At 42.2% G+C, this 21022-nt stretch overlaps 1 protein-coding gene across 1 annotated transcript in view; it reads left to right on the plus strand.

The window, feature by feature from the left end:
* The first annotated feature begins 397 nt into the window (after positions 1–397).
* Positions 398–21022, plus strand: part of LOC106650279 (protein Wnt-1-like) — a 41024-nt gene continuing 20399 nt past the window's right edge. The window contains exon 1 of the mRNA XM_014368208.2: positions 398–883. Within this exon, the coding sequence (XP_014223694.1) occupies positions 798–883 (86 nt within the window). The 5' untranslated portion in view covers positions 398–797. The remainder of the gene's footprint in view (positions 884–21022) is intronic.

A 21022-nucleotide genomic window follows, 5' to 3' on the forward strand; every position in this document is an offset into this window, starting at 1 on the left:
AATTCTACGTTTCTGAAAAATAAGCAACTTTCCAAAGAACGAACCAGGTACGTGTTCATACATGCAATATATGCATGTGCAGCGAGAGATCGAGGGATGCGATTTTGCATTTAACGTGCACGTATAGAGCCTAGCGAACGGAGAGCGGGGCCGCGCGCGTCCACCCCATGCGGCCTCGTCAAATCAAGGCTTGGCGAGCGCTCGGCAGACTCCGCCCTCCGTCGGTTTCTCCGGCACTGTGCGCACGCGCTTCCTTTTCGACGTTGCATTCTCCGTTCGTTCTGTTGTATATACATACGCATATATAGCAGGCCGCGATTTTGCATCCGTCGCTCCCGCTGGCGTATAGCTATACCCTTCAGTTTGCACGCGACTGCTTGCCGGACAGCATCGTAGTTCTCGTCGCGCCTTTTACGCGTATTCGCATTTCTTTATTGAAAGACGGGATACAGACCGCTAAGTTCAAAATTAACGTCGACGCGAGTTAGGTTTACACGGAAATCGGTTGAAATGACAGGCTAAATCAAGTGCAAGAAAATTTTTTCGCGATAGTGTGACATTGAGCAGAAGGTTTAATGTGTGCGGGGAATAAAAACATAGAAAGTGTTGATCGTCGATACAATTTGAATTGATTAAAAAGTGCAACTTAACCGTGTTCAACATGTCCTCCACCAATAAACAGCGGCATCCAAGTTTTCGACAAAATTGAAGTTTCATAGGCCTAAAAGATCAAAGCCAAGCCGAAGGCGGAACGTCATACTCATACGATCGCAATTACAGCTCCTCATCCGTTCGACATGCGGCTTCTGACGATTTCCGAGCTAGTCGCGGTTTCATTGTTGCTTCTCGCCGTTTTGCATAAAGGAGTTCGAGCGAATTGGTGGTAGGTCGATAAACCTTTAAACTTGTTTCTATCTGTTCTTCTTGTGTCTGTTGTCTCTCTATTCTTTTTTTTTCTTTTTGCCAATTGCTGTAGTCACGAATCAAGACCATTGAATGCGAAGACTCGATTTCAGAAATGATTATGTAGTCTATAATTAATTCAACGCAAACAGCGACCATTCATCTCATGTTAACCAAATTGCGTGCTAAACTTTTTTTCCGCGCGCGGACCCAAACCCTGAATAAAAGAAATTTCAGAGATAAACTTATAGAAAACAAGTACATAGTGGGTGTGATCTCGTGTGCCAACGCTGCGTAAATCTATCAGCGAATTATAGATGCACGAGCGGCAGCTTAGTCTCACATATGCATAATATACATTTATCGAAAAACAAAAGTTAAAAGGAAAAAATACGTATAGAATGTAGTATCGCGCGAGCAGCGCATGGCTCATTTTTATTATACACCGACAAACTGGTTTCCTTATAGTTCTCTCTCGGGCACATCTGCGCGCGCTCCACGGCAGATTCGCGCGCCGTTTAATCGCCACCGTCGCCTATATTTTTTTTTATACATACATATTAAGCGTGAGACGACCGCATCTCGGCCGCACTCGGCGTAACGCTTTGTGTAGTAGCCGCTTATACTAATGCCTATATACTCCCTTATTAAACAAAACGAGGCAGGCTGTGATCGAGCAACCAAAATATCTCTTCGTCTGGCATGCAGCTTTGATTGACTTATCGATCGATCGATCGGCCCAGTGGTACCTGCGCCGCACCGAGGAGAGAAAGGGAGAGAGCAAGTTGAGAGATCCGAATCGATTGTTGCGGCCCTTTCGGATGGATATAGTATATACACGTGAATACGGCGCACCTGTAATCGTGCACACGATATAGGCGCGAATAATTAAGTACTCGAATATTGTACACGAGTTAACGGTCCGCTCTATTACGTTATCATGTAATGAGCAGCACGATAATATTTATACGCGCTTCATCTCTCGCACGCACGTCAAAAATCTGTATGTTTATCGCGCTAAACGTACTCGAGATCACGCGTGTAATCTCGTCAATTAATTAGCGCAATTAGGCTCGGCTATACATGGCAATTAGTCCGCGCGGTCCGCCACGCGCACTTAATGCATGGATACGCACGGACTAATATCCTACGATACATACACAGAGTATATATTTGTACGTCGCACGAGCCAAGATTGTCCCAAGAGATGCAGATATCGGCCGGCGCTGCTCGCAGAAATTTCAATTTCTCGTCGTCGTCCTCGTCGTCGTTGTAGTCGTCGTGCTCGAGAATCACGTCCGGAAAAAGATAATTAAAAAGATAACTGCTCTGCGACTCACCCTTCTCTCTCTCTGGCTCTCTATTATTCTCATGCAGGAGCGATGCGCGTCGTTTATTTATTTTTATTGCGCCTCGCTCTCCGCGCGTATACATCTCTTCAACCCTCTCTCGGCTTTTTCGGACGTATATCTCTTTGCAGAGGCGAGCAATCAAACTAGAGAGACGGGGGCATCTAGATAAAACGATACCATATCTTTTCTCTTACTCTCTTTCTTTGTCACAAGCACGGCTCACGGCTTTCAAGCGCAGTTTAATGCATAGAGACGAGCGAGCTTATGAAGCGATCGGTTGCATCGAGATAAGCTAGCCCGAATGAAAAGTCACGGAAAATAATATAAACTCGAGGCATGCGCTATGTTGGAAAATTAAAGTTCTATGACTTCAAGATTATTCACAGTATTTACGATCGGTAACCTATATATTCTCTGGAAACTCCTTGCCTAATTCACATCTGGATGCCTATTGTCAGCCACCGACATTTGCGTAAATCAGAAATATCGTTTCAACGAAAATTTCCGCTCAACAAACTACGTTATAAGGAAGAGTATCTTTTGTCGTGCGGTGCTTCGTGGCGTGTGTGTGTGTACAGGCCTCCAATAAAGTCGCAAAGTTACGATGCTGTTTCGGAAATTTTGCTCACTACATATATAGCATCCCCTGAGATTTCATTTATTAGAACAATGAGGCATCGTCGGCAAACGTCTTCTCCCTCTCTTTCTCGCAGTATAGATGAAGCTATGAAAAAGAAAAGACATTGCTGAGATTGTAACACAAAAATCGTATCACTTAGTTACAGTGCATTAGATCTAGGTGAATATGCAATTTGCATTTCTCTTTTTTTGTAAAGATACATTTCAAGGGCGTATTTTGAAAATTATTTAAGGTATGAAAATCACGAATGAATAGATAACATGATGAAACTTTTCATAGATTTTTTTTATATTTCAAGCTATCAAACCCTTATAAAATTTTAACAATTAAAAAACACTGTACGATTATAAAATGATAGTTTCAAATAGCACGTAAAGTAAGTCAGCATAAAGTTCAACGATTTTATAAGATCTTCAAAGTGACTTTCATACTTTCAACGACGTTAATGGTCGATTAAAAAAACATCATTCATTAACGAGTGGCATAAAACCGCACACTATATCTCGATACATATACGTAAACACAAAGAGTAAATAAAGCAACATTTTAATACGTTTCTCTGCGCTTCTTTCTCACTCCCCGCGTACATATACACACACAGACACATAGCTTCTGCCCGCGCGCTGCTCAGGCATCAATGTAATCCCTTATAAGTATAAGCATAATAAGCACTTCTACATATGCGTAGTAGTAGTAGTAGTAGTAGTAGCAGTAGTGGTAGTGCTAGTGGCAGTAGTAGTGGTAGTAGCGCAAAGGAGCGTGTAAAGCTGAGCATTAACCAAGCAACCATAAATTTTTACAAGCATTTATTATCCTGCATTAAGCTTCCGCACGCGCCCACGCATTACTCATTTTCCAATGGTATATTATAAATAGACAGCGCGCGTACGCGTATTTACGTTGATGCGTTACGTGGCTAATGGTAATATAGAAAAATATTTTGCAAAAAAAAAAAAAAAAAATCATACACGCTTGCGTGGCCAGTGCAGCAGAAAAAAAAATCGACGCTCGCTGTGCGCACAACGCGCCAGAGTGTAATCCTGAAACGCATCAAGAGCATTGATATCGGGTGCGTGAATATAAAAATATATGAAACGTCCGTTGCAGACGAAATGACCGTGGCGTTGTGGGCTGCGTCAAGGATTAGCTTTTTTAGTCATGCAAAGTACGCGAGCGTACTCTCGCTCCTGCGTATACATATAACTCTTTCCTCGCAAGTCCTTTTAAAAGCTCGGATATAACGAAACGTTAATGTTGTATTTTTTCCACAGGGTGTTTTAGCCATGAAAAGTAGCACGTTTGATTTCGCCTGCGTGGCCGTTGATTCGAATATTCGCGAGGGTGGATAATTTGTGGTCCATTTTTTGGAGCCAATTAATGCTACAATAAATAAATGGACCGAAAGGTCTTTAATTTTTTATCGGCATAATTATTCACAAATTATCATTAAGCTTTTTGAATCTTCTGTACTTGATCGACTTTAAATTCCATTCGCAATCATCAGCAAACCCAAGCAATGAAATCTTTTATCACCTGTATTGCCAGTCGAAGCTCATGATTAAACATTGTCTACGTCACCGTACGCTCATTTTACAATGTCAGTAGCATGATTTTCCCACCAATTATGACAATTATTGGCGACTCTCGACATTATCATTGTTAAAATTAACCATTAAACTTTACGACGATCCTTTCGTGTGCGTACACAAAATTACGAGATGGAAAAGCGAATTAAGCATCATTGAGACCTGCAGTTGCTCGATAGATGTTACGACTCGAGGCGATCGTTAACGCCCACGGTTGCAAATAAAAATGAAAGTTAGCTCGCGCGACGCGACTCAATTGTAAAATACATATAAAACGAGTTGACCCAAGACGATAGCCCCCGGAGAGAGAGAGAAAAGAGCCAATCGAGTCCCCATCACATTGTTAAATGCCCCTGAAAAATGTGCCAAAGAGAGGATGTGCGCGGCGGTATATCATCGCTCGAAACGTTTTATAACGTCATACGCTCGTCGCGCGCGCTCTACCATTATCGTGGCCTCAGATGAATTCAAGAGATGCGCAGTGTATAAGGCTCATTTGAGCGTTGCAAGATAAGCGTAATATATCAGTCTTAATGAGACTCTGCATCGCTTCCAGTTGGCAATGTCAATTGCATCGATCATCATCTTCCCGTGTATCTCTCTTATAATCGGAAACTATTAAAATTAGTTTTTTCATGACTTTGTGATTTTATTATAATTTAGAATAAAAAAATGTTGAGATTTCGAGTTAATTTTATTGAAATGAAAAACGCAATATAGCAAGGTATTTACAGCAAACCATATGCAAAAATAAAAAACGAAAAACTCCGACAATAGCTTCATGTAAAAAGAAAGAGTTTTGGATATCACAAGTACGGAATGAAAAAAAAAATCTAAAATGTAGATGCAAGCTAAGCTTACGGTAGGCTATCCAAGTCGTCAACGAGATTGAAGTCATTTCTAGGCGCATGCACATCCCTGTACCAACAGCTTTGGGCTTTTATGCGTTCACGTATGCGCATACTTTGCGAGTGACTCTAATACGAAGGTACACAGGAGGCAGAGAGACACGGTCTAAGCTTTTTCCATCCGAACAGGATAACGATATCTAAAAATTCAACACTTCGCGAAATGGATATTTTTTTTATACGGGAAGAGAAAAAAGTCGCGTTGATACGCTCAAAAGAAAGCGCAGCGTACGCGTAATCGCATTTACACTGAGAATATACGGACGGAGCGGCTGATGCCCCAAAAGAGAAAAGGCGCGCGGCATCGAGTTTTAAATCAGTGCGTAAATATAACCTACGCGAATTTCATATATAAATAACAAGGGCAATTTGGTGGATTCAGAGAAGGCCATAAGCCTTATGTTCCTCGTAAGCGTAGCTCTCGTCGGCTGCGTCCCGAGAATCGCTCGTTCGAATACCTGCGCCGAGCTCGCAGCGTATACAGAACACATATATAACACTCTTAATTTGTCGCGCCCTACGCGATTTTATGCCTCTTCTTCTTCCGATTCCCCGTGCAATTGCGCACATACACTTTTTAAAGGATAATTAAAGCCAACGCTGCAATTGACTTTCTTCATCGCGAAATTAGCAACTGCCATATCACGCGCCCGGACAATCGAGTCGCGCACCATATAAAACTCGTGCCTACTGCTCGCGAGTTAGAGCTAATTCTTTCGTACGCTCGTCGGCTCTCGCCTCGAAGAATCAGGCCGGCTTTTATAGCGTATACTACTCGAGTCTGATTTAACGAGATTCACACTTAATAATGGTAATTTCTCCTTGTTATATTATAAAATTCGACTCTTCCGCAGCTCGTTATAGCGTGTGCTCGCGTGGCTGCTAACTTGGCTCAAGGTCGACGCCACCGCAGCACTACGCCTTCAGCTACAATATTCTTATTAAATTATACGTAGAAGCGTATACGCCTTTAAAGGACTGATCCGCTCCATTGGCCGCGATACTGCTCTTCCATAAATAAAAAAACTTTTTTTTTCCTGTTTTCTTTTTTTTTCAAAGGCGAAACGAGGCATAAAAATTTGGGCAATGATTCGAAGTAACGCGTTTTTATAGACGGCTAGGTCATCGCACCCCCTGATAAGAGCCGACGTCGGTGTCATATATGCAACGTCCGCGTCCATATGGATAAGCAATCTACCCATATATACCTTGGCCACCGGGGGGTTGCGAAGCAGCGTTTATATAGATGCTTCACGGCGAGTAATATGGCCAAAAGTAGCAGCAGCAGCACGCGGGCGTGTGTGCCTTCAGGAGCGCGCCCCTTCTCTCCTTTCAACGAAATGTATTATTTTTTACGATTTCGCATTAAAGCATGGATCGTATATATTGCGCAGCGTTTTAACGGCTCGGCGCGATTTTATGTCGTCGCACGCGCATTATATTATGGCTCGCTTCGGCTATTGGAAGAATACGATTTCGATACGCGGGGGTGCGTTTATACGCGTACGTATCACATGTGTATATATGCGTGCGCAATACGTATACGGGGCTTGTTTCGGCGATCGTTATCGTCCTTCCTAGGTGCGTGTAATTTTCATTGAGGAATATCGTACGTACCGCGTGTATGCGTATACGCGCGCCAAGCACGTGTGTGTGTGTGTGCTTTGACGACGCTATAATATAATCCCTATAGTTGCGCGTACACCAGACTTCCTCCCGGAGCTTATTAACTTTGCGCGCGACTATAAAAAAAAGTTTCATATTCTCTCTCTCTTTCTCTTCTAGAGGGGAAAATTTTACCGCGATTAAGTAATAATGAACTTTTATATATGAAATGTTTGGAATTTTCTCGCGTTTTCACGGTGGACGAGAAAAGTTGATTTGCGCGATAGGGTCGAACTTGAGTATGGGAATAACATTGAACGTAAAGAATCTTTACGGTGAAATTAAAAGAAAAGTTGGATAAAATGTATTTTTTTCTCCATGAAACGCTTGAAATTTTGTTTGGAAGCTCACAAGTGTATATTCTTTTTTTATAGCGCTAAATTGAAAGCAGATCAATATGAAAATATATTTATTATCTTCTTTTTGTACATTGTATAAGGTGTAAATGCTACTTCATTTATGATACATTTCTGAAAATGTCATCAAGCTAAAGACAGGCTTTAAATGGTCAAAACGCGTAGGCAAGAGAATAAATGATTATTAATAATGGTGACAAAAAGCGAAGCTCGTTTGAAGTATAAATTTTAAAAGCTTTTTTTGAAAATTGACACATTATAATTTTTTCGATAGTTCAAGTATTTTACATGACATCACTTTTGAGTATATCAATATACTTTTAGTTCGTATTGTAAGATAGTTGATCAACCTTAAAAATCTACGCGAATTCTTTCTTTTTTGTATTACATCTTTATCGGAGTTCAACAACAAATACCAAAGTTGAGCGTTAGCTCACTTCCTGACAAAAAAAGTGTAAGATCTTAAAAACCTTGGGAAATTCGATCGATCAGTTATTTAATAATAACTGTATCGAATAACCACTCTCGGCATGGAGAATCGAAACAAAATTGTTTTCTTATCTCTTTTAAACTCCGACCAAGGTGAAGGAATTACAATTACGTGATGGTTTGACCGCTGCCACACTGTATTAGCTTGTGAATTTTACAGCTATATAGTACGAGAAAAAAAAGGAGCGCAAGATGCGTCGAGGCAGAAAAACATCGACGAGAAGAGAAAATAATATGTAGAAGGGAAGCCGTACGCAAGAGATGTAGCATCTGGATAGATAAAATAATTGATAAAAAGTTTAATGCCATTATAACGGACGAAGAGCATGTGCTCGGTTTACCTTCTAGAATATCAATCTGCCGAGACCTTATCTCTGTTCTCTTGTAAATATATATGCATGACTTTGTACTTGTCTCGCTCTTTAAGAAATTTACATTACCTTTTGTGTATCAAACTATTTTATACTTTTAACATTTACTTATAATTTTTTTAGTTTTTAATTAAATTGGAGACCCTGTAAGAGTAAAATCGTTTAAAAATTGTTATGGCTAATAATAGTCGTAAAATAGCGAATAATCAAATGGAAATTATAAAAAACATAAAAATATGTTGTTTTTATAAATATCAATTCATTTTATCAATTAATCAATAGCTACATATGATACACATGCTAAAACAGCTATTCAAAACCCTGTTTGTGTGTTTGGCAAAAACCGAAAATCAAAGCTGTACTTCAGGAGCATATGTCAACAATAAATTGCCGATCTGCTCGAAGCGCGAATTTTCTGGAACATTCAAAGAGTCTGTTGTATTTATTATGTTACCTACTTTTCTCCTTCATGCCGATGTAAGAATGCTGAAAATTGTTTAAGGCGCGAAGTAATCCAGAGCAAGAAAAATTTTTTGAGCTGCAATAAGTATAGTAAATAAAATAAAAATGTGTTGTATGACGTGTACGGTTTAACGTTGAAACCTAAGTGCATGTTGCTTTATTTAGGTTGCTCATGGAGTTTTGCATATTTAATTGTAATTACGCATTAGTCGTTTGTGTTAACTCAATCACTCTTGTCATTAGCACTACACCAATGATATATCGTTTCTCGGGCCACGATGCTTTCACAATACCTGCAGCAGTAATTGTTTTTTGCGCTCCTTTTTTTTTCTTCGAGCTCAATGTTCTCACTGCCAAGCAGCAGCAGCAGCAACAGCAGCCAGCATGCGAGTGCATTTTAGTAATTTTTTCCCCTCCGTTGTTTCTTGCGGCGCGACGCGCATTCTCTTTCTCCTCTGATTGAGGTTTAAGGGATTCACTTGGGCAGAATATGGAGCGAGAGCAAAAAAAGAGAAGAAGAAGAAAAAGAAATAGTGGTTGTATATAGTGGAAGAAGAAAGGCCAGGGCGCGCTCGGGCACCACAGCAGCCAAGTAAGCAAAAAAAAAAATCATCATTTCCGTAATGCAGGAAGGAGATATTCCACTTTTGTGTATAGCATAATACAAAGCCTGTCCGAAGGAATCGAGTATTTTTTTCTTCGCATCCTTCTGCTCGGTGAGCAACTGTTTTTTTCTCTCAAACGACGTCGATCGATTTCGTTAATTAACATTAAGCAAAGGAAAGCTTATGATTTGTTATAAATCAAAACAAAATAGTATCTAGAAAAATTGTATTCCATAAAATCCTCAAATCTGAGAAAATAATAATGAAAAATTTTAGAATAAATATTAAAAATTGTTATTTCAATTCAAATCTTTTTAATATCTTTTAATTTATAAAATAACTGCAATCTCACAGATTCATTATTTTCACCATGAATAATCAGTCGCGCACCGCGTTTTAGCGTCTAAATCTCGTCAAAGGTGCATCAATCCGCACCGCGAAGATGCCGAAAGAAGAGAACGCATACAAACGCAAATCTCACCGTATCTATATTTCGTGAGCGCGGTAAGAAGACTCGAGGTCGCCGCCGCACACGCATGTCTTGGCACTTTGCACTCGCCGCTCCTCATAATTCAATGTCCGCTCTCTCGGCGGCGGCTGGAGCAGCAGCTCGCGCGGCTTCTTAGCGCTGCCGATGATCTTCGCTCGGATAAACGAGGCTCCCGCTCGGATATCCCTCCTACTTTTCTCCCCGTACTTTTGCTCGAAATGATAAGAATAGCAGCAGCCGCAGCAGAAACAAAAGTCAAAGAGAAAAAAGTCGCGAGATAACCATTGCGAGATGGTTGTTTTAATGCGAGCCTAATTGGTGCGAGAGCTCGTATTTATGCGTGCACCGCTGCAGCTGCTTCGCTCGATTCATCGAATCAGAGTCTGGAATTACACGTTTGAAGGCAAAGGCGAAGCTGCCTCGCGAGCCACCGCATCAGGCCGAACGTGCTCCGAAACACGTGCGCATTTTCGCATGCGAGAATACTCGCGCGAGCGCCGTATTTATCCTCGAACGGAGAGGCTTTCTCGCAATGATCGTGCGAAAATGTTGATGCTCATTGGAAAATAAATAAAAATCAAAGAGCGTGCTATTGTTTTTTTTATTTTTCCTTTTTTTTTGTTAACGAGTCTTAACGAGCCTATAGTGCAAGGATTTCGTAATTCGTCGATCACTCGTGTTTCTTTCAAGTTTCTTGATCGACTCATTGATTATTAAGATATCGCTATCTGAAGCTAACGTGTATCAATGAAACGTAATTTACCCCGCGTCCGTATTAAAATTCGCTTAGCAATTCGTACTGCACAGGTGTCGCAATTCAATCAGAGATCTAGTTTCTTATCGAGCAGTTACTGCACGACTACTGTACAGAAGTTATCCGTGGGAAAAAATCAATTAATCATAAATCACGATGATTTTCAATAATTCCCGTCGATATGCGATCTACGCGCAGCTAAACACGTGAAATAATCGAGTCGACAGATAGATTGTACTATACGTCGCGTGCGTGATCTCGCATACATATGCGCAATCCTTTTGGACATTCGAGCGTTGTAGCATTTGAACGCTCGATTTACCAGCCATACACCTATATAATACACATGCGATGGAAATAAAAAATTCAAAAAAGAAAAAGAGAGCGAGAGGCATACATTCGAGCTTGAATATACCTTCTATCTTCGTGTTACACACTTGTTGAACGCGTGGTTTATCTGCGCCCATAGATCACTCGCCGCTGCCGCTGCTGCACGTGCCAATACACTCACACACACACACACTTGGACGCGCGTGTGACACACCCACACCTCGGCTTCTATGTGTATAAATATATAAAATTGCAGTACAAGCGGTTTCGTGTACGAGCGCATAGATTGTCCGGACACTGCGTGCAGTCGGTTTAGCTACTGCACTTTTCGCGCGCTCGCACGTGCATTATACGTATCTTTGCCATCGAGATAACGCAGCTGCTTTTTCTCTTTCTATTATACTTTCGAGATTGTTGAGCTGTTTGCTTTTGCCATGATGGCTTTCATGATCGCGGACCCTGGCTGTATTTATTTATGTATATGAGCAATTCTATAAATATCCTTAAAACAAGGATTGAAATTGTTGTCATTTGGCGCGTTTAATAAGACGTGGATTATTGTTCATTCAGGTCCCAGAAATATGGAAAATTTGTAATTTTGCGTCGAAAAATGATAAAATTACAAGTGAATGTTAAAACATTATCCCAAATTAAATTATTTTTTACTCGATACTCATCAACTTTAAATAAAGATTTTGTACGACTTGATGTTGTTTCGTTTACAGTCATACTTTCAAAATTTAATAAAATGATTCGATAATATTTTAATTTAGCCCACACGTGTACAAGACTGGAGAATAGCAAAAAGCTGTGAATGTTCTGTTGTTTACGTCGCGAGTTGCTTGACCTCTCCATGTGTTTTCATGCCATTGCCCTACACGGAGGACTATGTACCGAGCTAACTGAGCATAAGCCGCATAAACACAATTTTTCAAAAGCGAGCACACGACACAGCCTTCTCAACCAGTCCTTCTGTGGATAGTTAGTTTGATTTTTGAAATCACAACAAAAAGATTAATTTTTAACGAAATTCAAAGTTATAAAAATTTAATACGGTGAATTATTATTTAACTGTGTTGTCGGGTAATTTTCTTAAAACTAAAAACAGAGTCAGAGAAAAAGTTTCGTATGATTTTGTTTCATGTTAAATGCCTATATATTTGTGGAAAAGGGCAATTTTTCGCCCTGTAGGATACAAAAGTAGGTGTAGATAAAATGCTTATCAAAATGCCCATTGTTCAATCATTTTTTCATACTTCTGAGACCTTGATAAGCAATCATCTACTTCAATCCCGTTCTTAGCCTCGAATATTAAGAATATTTTATAGAATCGCTCATATATTTCATAGAATTAATGGAAAAACTGGATGGATTTTCGCTGGCACGTATACGCCTCGCTCAACAGCGTGTTATTACCTCCGGCTCGATTATATAGGCAAGTCAAAGTCGACCTATACGTACACTCGCGTATAATCGACAATTTAAAAGCTCCTGTACACATAGGAGCGATTATAAGGAAGGTAGAAATCTGACCTTGTAGGTGTTTGCGTACGCGTATATCGCGCGTAATATTAAGGCGAGCTCGATACACCGAGATATATTTGCAGCAACGGCGCTTGTTTGTGTGCCGTAGGATATATTATAGACATCGATCGATTTCTCACGAAAACTGCAGCATATTGACCTGCATTCATATACGTACATTCATGCTCCGACAGCTGTTGCTCTCGGACCACGGATCCTTTTGCCATCGTATTCCGGAGTGCGCGTGTAATAAATCGAGAAGGCAACTGTCGAAAATTGTAGCAAAACTCGCGGCTTAAATTTTTGATCCAACTGGCGTAGACGAGCTGAGCTCACGAGCTACGAGACGCGAAAAAACGCGAGAGCGCTCGAGGTTCGCTCTCCGAGTCATCCTCCGTGCGCGCAAGAGCTCGTGGTGCTCTCTGCCTGATGCAGTACTGCGCCCAGCAGTATATAACACGTGCGGAAAAAGAAATAAAGCAGTAGTCGTCGTCGTCATCGTCGTCGTCGCGGTGCAACACATACACACAACAGGAGGGAGCGAGAGTGAGAAAGACCCGAGGCATTATCTCTCTCTCTCTCTCTCTCTTTCGAGGGGGGCAAATACGGCGTGGCTAATTTCTCTCCGCGCGCGACTTGCTGCTCCGTATTATAGTTTTAAAACGACGCGAGCACATCTCGTGTTTTTTTTTCTTTTCCTTGTTTTGTTTTGTTTTTTTTTTTTTGTTTTATAATATGCACCTCTCGCGTAGCGGTGCGCGCAGAAGCTGCAGTGTCGTCGACGCGCAGGGTCGCATCGTGCACGCGGTAGTGCGCAGCAGTGCAAGCTCATAAAACGTGAAAAGAGCGAAACGAATACAAACTGTAAAATACGGAAGAAGAAAAAAAGAAGAAGAGTAAAACCCTCGCGGGTCGCAAGAAAAAGACTCTAATACAGAGAGGACAGGATGACGAGTTTGCGCTGTTTTATAAATGTGCATGTATATTTGTTGCCGAGAGAACGTAGAGTACTGCGATGCACGTGCGAGATTTGGAAAGAGCGACACAACACACACACACACACACTCTCGCGCAAACACAAAAAAGCCACTTGAATAGCGCGCGCCTCGTGCCTCGTGGTATATAAATATATATAATACTCGGCGCGAGAAACGTTTTGCTGAACGAAAATGCGAAGAGAGAGAAAAGTAAGTCAACGCGAAAGAGTCTCGTTGCGGTGAGGAGGTAGCAGCAGCAACCGCCGCCCATGGCCCAGCTTCGTCGCGAGCTTTTCTCCTTCGTATATATCGCTCTCGTCTCGTGCTCGCGCTGTTGTTTTTCTGATCTCTCTGCGCTGATAACTGCCTGCGATGTGTTTCTATTCGAGGCGCTCGCTCGTCGTGTAGCCCTTCGCTCTGTACCGCGCGCGATTCACGCACCCAAGAGCCCTGGCCGCGCGTAGACGTTAGCTATACACAGTGCACTGCTTATTTACCGCGTGTACTCGCGCTGCGCTGGATTCATTAGCTTGAAAATTTTTAAGCACGTGGTATTTGCGAGCGAGATGAAGAACGAGAGGGCTTGAAGATTTCGCGCGCGAGTCTCGCATCCTCTTGGCGTCGCAATCCGAGTGCAGGGCTCGGATCATTAGCTGCAACTCGCGCGCGCTCCACAATTGATTATTTCGTTAATTATCTCGAGGGACTTGGCTGCTACTTTCGTCTAAGGAATATAACTGTACGATGTATATTCGAGTCCAAGCGGGGCATACTTTTCTTGGATATACTGTACGTAATAGGTTCTCTCGCCGAAATGGCTTTCGTCGATAAAGCACTGATGAAAGAGCCCGGCGCATGAAGAGTTTCGGGCGACTTTTGGCTCTTTCTATTTTCTTCGCTTTGACTTTTGTACACGTACATTATATAATATATATACGTGTATACATATAACCAAGGCAAAAAGTCCTTCTTAAGGACCTAATTTACGAGACAAGTCAGCCGGAGCATGTATTACGGTTGCTACATATATACCGAGCCGTACGCGTAAGAAGAGAAAATCGCTCGACAAACAACGAGCACGAAAATAATGCGTAGGGATCCGTATAGCGCGCTGTGTGTATATAGTGCCTCGACGCGCTGGCTACATGTATATATATAGCAAGAGAGAAGAGTAACGAGCCGACTTTAGGACGCTGCTTGATGGCTGCGCGGTACGCGAGGGTTGCTCTCCTTCGGGCTTCTTCCCTTTCTCGCTATTATCAACTTTAGCCTCGGCTCGGCTAACAGCAGCAGCTACTAGGCATTCAGATTTTCCGCCTAATTGAGATGCTATTACACTGATTAGTCGAGGCTGCTACTGCTGCTGCTACTGCTCCGGTTTTGTTTTTCTCCCAGCTCGGTGCTTTGGCGCCTAAAAATTGTACGTACGAATCGTTGACTACTACGAGAGGAGCGGCGGACACCGACCGACTGCCAAAAACGAGGGTGAAGAAAAAAAAATGTCAAAAAGTCCGGACCGCGCAAACGACGCATTCGAAATGAATATCTACGGACATGAAAGCTCGGGCGCGCGAGTGTTCGCGATTTAAAAAAGAGATGGACAGAGAGAGAGAGAGAGAGAGAACCGGAAAAGGATGAACGCGATGCATTATTCAGTCTCGAGTACAGGCGGCGTCGGTGGTCACTGTACACATAACAGAGCGCAAAAGATCGAGAAGAAGAAGCCTTCATAAGAGAGAATAAAAGTCGAGAGAAAGTTGAATAAGAAGGGGAATAAGGTAGCGCGAAGACGAAAAGTCCATTGCTAGCCCGGGTACACCAAGTGGCACCTCTTACCTTTTTTTGACCGCTTTCAATAAAACCTTTCAACGACTTGTGTTATGCATTATATACTAGGAGTGTGCGAGTACCCGATTTTTCGAGTTGTTCTCGACTCGAGTCCGACTCGTCGAGTTCAATTCGATACGAATCAGGGAAATTCAGGCAAGGAGAGTTTTTGAGTGCTATTGATATGAGTGAAAGATGTGCGAATAATTATGATCGCGATGAGGTGTCATGGTTGATGAATACACTGACTAACATCTTTTACTTCAGATGTTCATGTGCTTATTAATAAGAAAATCGCAATTCATTTATTTGAATTTATTTATAATTATATCTAACTTTTTATAATATATAATACTAATAATAGAAAATACATAGCACCTAAAAAAATGAATGGTGTCAGACAAATATGTAATACTATATAAATATAAAAGAATATTTTTTTGTGTCGCTCGTAGAAGCTTTTCTCTACAGTCGCCAGACAAATATTATATAAATCTTGGTTCGTCAGCGGCTCAATGATCTTTTCGCAGCAAAGAATCGGCAGTCGATAGCGCGTCAACTCCAAGAAAAAATCCAGTGCCCACCGTCGGAAAAATTTTCTCGATATTATCTCGCACAGATATTGAGCGCAAGCCTTGGAAGGCTCGGACAATTTTTCCGAGCGAGCCAACTCGGAGCAGTCCGAATATGTGAGTAGTTTAGCCGCCTCTTCGGGTTGTAACCGGGTCAGATCGTAGAGCGACAGACTTGGATTTATCATTATTTCTCTGGTTTCTTCTTTGAAATCCTCAATATTATAGCAAAGTTCTTCAGGGTCCGACGGCAAGTGGCATAATTGGTGCTCAGCAAACAATTTCATGATCTTGAGGGCATCGCTTCGATCCAGTTCGTACATTCTTTTCTCTAAACATTCAACGACCGCCATGATACCAGAGGCTTGTCTCACTTTAGAATTGAAATCGTAACACCGCCATCCAAAGCTAGGGTCGAAGTGACTCTCATTGGGAATGAAGACAAAGCTAGATAGATCAGCACCATGGTCCAAGAGTACATCGACCATGTGCGGCTTGAGTCTCGCCACAGCTGATTGCAGTGGTGTCAATTCGTTAAAGTCGGCCAAGTCAGGATCGGCGCCTCTTCTCAACAGTGATTCGCACACCTTCTTGTGTCCTTTCTTCAGAGCCAAGTGCAATGGTGTGTTGCCCCTCGAGTCCTGAGCATTGAGCTGCACCGTCCGATGAATTTCGTCGTTGATCTTGAAAAACATCTCGGCCAATTCAACGTCGTCGCTCTTTCTCTGGCAAATTTCGTGCAGAGGAGTCGATCCATCCGCATCGGCCAAGTTCGGATTGGCCCCACGTCTCATCAACAATTCGGCTGTTTCTTTGTGTCCCCATCTCACAGCCAAGCGTAGCGGCGTATCGCCCGTTTCTCGACTTATGCAATCGGGATCCTGTCCGAGCTCGAGGAATTTCTTCACGTCGTCGTCGAAGCCGTGCCTGCAGGCCACATGAAAATGTGTGAGGCTATAGTTGTCGGTGCACTCCACATCGAACCTGTTGTATATTTTAAAAAGCTCACGGGCGATATCAGCTCTGTCTTTTTGATCGCAATAATTATAAAACGACTCTATGTTGTAACGCAACAATGGCTTGCCTTTTTCGTCCACAATCGGCTCGTCTTTATAGCCACTGCCAGCCACAAATTTAATGATTTGTTCTCCTACAATTTCGTCGTATAAAGTTATGCTTATTTTAGATCTCCATATAAGCCAATCAATTTCTTCCTTTCCAAAAATGTCCAGTAAATTTGGAAGTGGGCCTGTCCAATATCTGATCAAGACGAAAAGTTGCTTGAACAGTTTATGTCGCTCATAGACGATCTGCCAGTTTACATTTTCTCGCAAGCTCTTTAATTTTTTTAAATCATCGGAGTTGGACATTGTTTGGCGCACTCACACACAAGTTCAATCGAGTAAAATGTAAAATATGAATATTTTTTTCACGAAAATCAAAGATACGATGAAATTGATACGATATTTCGGTGCTTACACTGCGGCGTCTTTGCGTATACTGACTACACATTTAACCTAACATCTATATAAAGATAGTAAAATTAACTCGTGGGCGAAGTTATGAGAGATATACGCGTAGTTCACGCAGAAATAGTAATTCCAGCCTAGTGGGGGTCTCTCTCGTGTACAAAATAACGGCAACTTTTGATATAGATAATCTATTTATTGAAAACTTTATCCGATATCAACATAGTTGTATTATTGTTTATTCAAAATCTCAGCAAGTATCAATAGCAATTTTTCAAAGAAAATCTCGTCCAACGTATACAAGTTTGACTTTCAACTGTCATTCGAAGCAGGTGGATTTGGAAGCCAAATTACGCGCGATTCGTTGAATTTTCGTACACATGTCAATGCGATTTTCTTTTATTCAGGTATACACACCCACACATACGTAAAAAGTCACGTATAGCTGTATCATAAGCAATAGACACGAACGAACATACAAGTACGAAAAAAAAAGAAGGAGAAGAAAGAGAAGAGAAGGAAGAGCCGATGAGTCTTTTGCGAAGCGATCGTCGGAACAAAGCGAAAAATATATCGTTCGTGGCTTATCCGCGTGTAGAGCCAGAGGCTAAGCGTATCATCGGCTGCGCGAATTCTCGAGGTACAAAAAGAAAGAGCAAAAAAAAGACGAAGCTCTCGCTTTAAAAAAAGGTATATACGCAAGAAGAGAGCGAGAGAGAGAAAAAAAGTAATCTGGATGGCTTCCCCCGTCCCGAGCCGACTGTGTACTAATGTGTATACGTATAGATGCATACATAAAGGGACGCGCGGGGTTAAGTTGTGACGTTGGCTGCCAACATCGACGTTATACTCCCAGTCGATGTGTATTACAACGTATCGGGTTTTGTATACACACACACACACATACAGAGGCTGATGCGTATGCATGAACATACCCTCGTGATTCTCGGCGCGGGCACATGGAAGCGACCGGGGGCAGCAGCGCAATCGATATCATCAGCAAATTTCGACGTCGCGTATATCGCAAGACCGGCACAGAGACACGGCGCGACGTTAACGAGCCGCGTGGATCCGTACCAGCCATATGATTCGTATGTATAATTAGCTCGTCGCGGTGACGAATTTTTTGGCTACGTATATGGTTAGTGGCTGATATTCGTAACTTTATACGTTGGCCAACGTCGAAAGCTCGCGTATTATCATGCGAGTGGTATAAATATAGTTCGAGTCGCGGCGATCGTGCTTACTCGCCTCGAGCGGACTTTTTAGCCCGGACAATAGCTGCGCGCGACTATACGGCACAGCGCCGAGTATAAAGTTACGCGGCGCGTCGTGAGCTGCGGCTTGCTGCTGGTCGAGCCTTGACTCTCGTTACCTCTATCTCGCTCTTTTTGACTCGTAACATGAAAAAATGACCGTTTACATGTGCCTTTTCGAAGCTTTTTTAATCGCTCGCATAAAATCATGGAAAAAATGTATCAACTATACGCGTACATATTTGTTATAAGACGAGCGACGAAAGCTCGACTTTAATGCGCGCGAGAGCAGCCGGCCGTCGAAAATGCAAAATAAAAAAGAACGTCGTGTTTACGATACAAGTGCGAAACAAATTGCACAGCGACACGACATACAGTCCGACGATATACACACAGAGAGAAGCCTTTGAACGGCCGGGAGCCGCGCCTGTGTACGTATCGTGCACTGTATGTATACGTTGTAGGGCTCGCAGTGTATCGAGCAAAAAAGACTCGCTCTCTCTCTCTCTCTCTCGGCTCGTGATTCGATTTCACCGCACATGTATAACACGCGTAAAATTGTCACCAGCTCGCGACCAACTTTTTACCGATGTCATTCTTTTAGTTTTGGCTAACTTACGGCTGATACATAAATTATATTTTATCCGCGTATTTTCCGTCGCGCCCCAGCATCGGCAACGGCAACAGCAATATGGTAGCATCGTCCAAAATATAACAAGTGTATATATATAGAGGGGGATAGGTAGGCTCGCACGCGCGCACGTACATTTACGTAAGAAAGGTTTATAGTGCCTAGCGGTCCCGTGGGAGCTGCTTTAATATTAACGAACGAGTTAGCGCACGACCGCAACGCAGCAGCCCCGGAACCTCGAGCTATATAACGATACAAGCGTGCGAGCATATGTATTGTGTATGTGTGCGTGAGATAGGCAAACGGGGACTCGCGGATCCCGCAGCTCATTCAACATCGACACTATTTTTAATTTCGCCCAGCCGTACTCCTAACTCGATGACGGTGTAGTAAGGTCAAGGGGGGTATATTCGCCCACTTAAGCCCAACTTTCATTATAGCCCAAAACAACAGCTCGCGACGCTTTCGACTCGGGAATATAGACCTATATACGTTCGAGCGGAACAGCTACCGAGTGCTTTCGCTATCTCAATTTTTCTTGACCCCAAGAATCCCCGACTTTGGTCCAGGAGCATATAGTTGGCCAGTCGCTTACCTTTCATCGTATACCTTGGTCCCTGTGCAACGACGCTCTCGCTTGACTTTCCGCTATACAGTTTACAATAGCTGTATGATATACACTTGGCGACGGTACACGCGTTGCTCACGAGCTTTGCTCATTATACATATACGTGAGCACTGCTCGACTCCTAAATAGCCCCTGCTGTCCATAGGCCGCAGAGACTCGAACCCATTCAATGTATAGCCCAACGTGTACACGAGTATTATTGTGTGTGGGATCAGTTGGAGCTACCGAGGCGCGCATATGTGTGCCGAGTACGTAATGTCCATTGAAGCGGACACTGCGCGAGCCATGCGTATATATGGGCTATTCCACAACAGGTGTTGCAGGCCCAAAAAATGAAGTTGAAAGTAACCATTTACTCTTCAAGAACACAATGAAAAATGAAAATCCTGAAGGACACAGCCCCCTAGGTCCAACCCTTATGGATCTACAGGGGCTCAAAGTTGGATTTTCATGGTATGAGGATATTCTGCTTCTTACTCTGCTTTTCTGGGGGGACATAAGAAAAAATTTTTAAACCATGTTTTTTCATGTAAAATTTGATGTAGAATTCAAATCTGTACTCAGATGAGACATTAATAACCTCAAAACCCCTTGAAATAGAAAGTATGGTGTAATAGGACATAAATGTCAAAAAAAAAATATGTTCGTATACCTCAAATCAGCCCATATTGTAATATGTTCATCGATACACCAAAATACAACTTCTGATAAAGTTTGGTAACTGAGTCTCCANGAAAGTACCTCTTGCTCTCACGAAAATCTCAGCCGCAAGAGAAAACGATGCGGCAAAGACGAAGACGTAGAAAAAACGTTGAAGAAATGGTTTGTGGAAGTGAGAGAAAAAGGCGCTCCAATTAATGGCCCGTTACTTAAAGCAAAAGCTGAAGATTTGTCAAAGAAATTAGGCAAAGAAAATTTCAAGGCCACTGACGGTTGGCTCTCACGTTGGAGAGGCCGAGAAAATATTGTGTATCGCAAGCCACATGGTGAACAAGCCGAAGCTGATTTTACAAGTGCAAATGAGTGGTTTATACAAGAATGGCCAGAAATATCTAAAAATTATTCGCCAAGCGATATATTTAATGCTGACGAAACGGGTTTATACTACCGAGCATTACCAGAGCATACATATGCTCTAAAATCAGAAAATACGAAAGGCTTCAAAACAAGTAAGGAGCGTATAACGTTGTTATGCTGTGCCAGTATGGCAGGTGAAAAAAAAGACCT

The sequence above is a fragment of the Trichogramma pretiosum genome, unplaced genomic scaffold (assembly GCF_000599845.2).
Source record: "Trichogramma pretiosum strain Unisexual culture from Peru unplaced genomic scaffold, Tpre_2.0 scaffold5, whole genome shotgun sequence".
In the NCBI taxonomy this organism is placed as follows: Eukaryota; Metazoa; Arthropoda; class Insecta; order Hymenoptera; family Trichogrammatidae; genus Trichogramma; species Trichogramma pretiosum.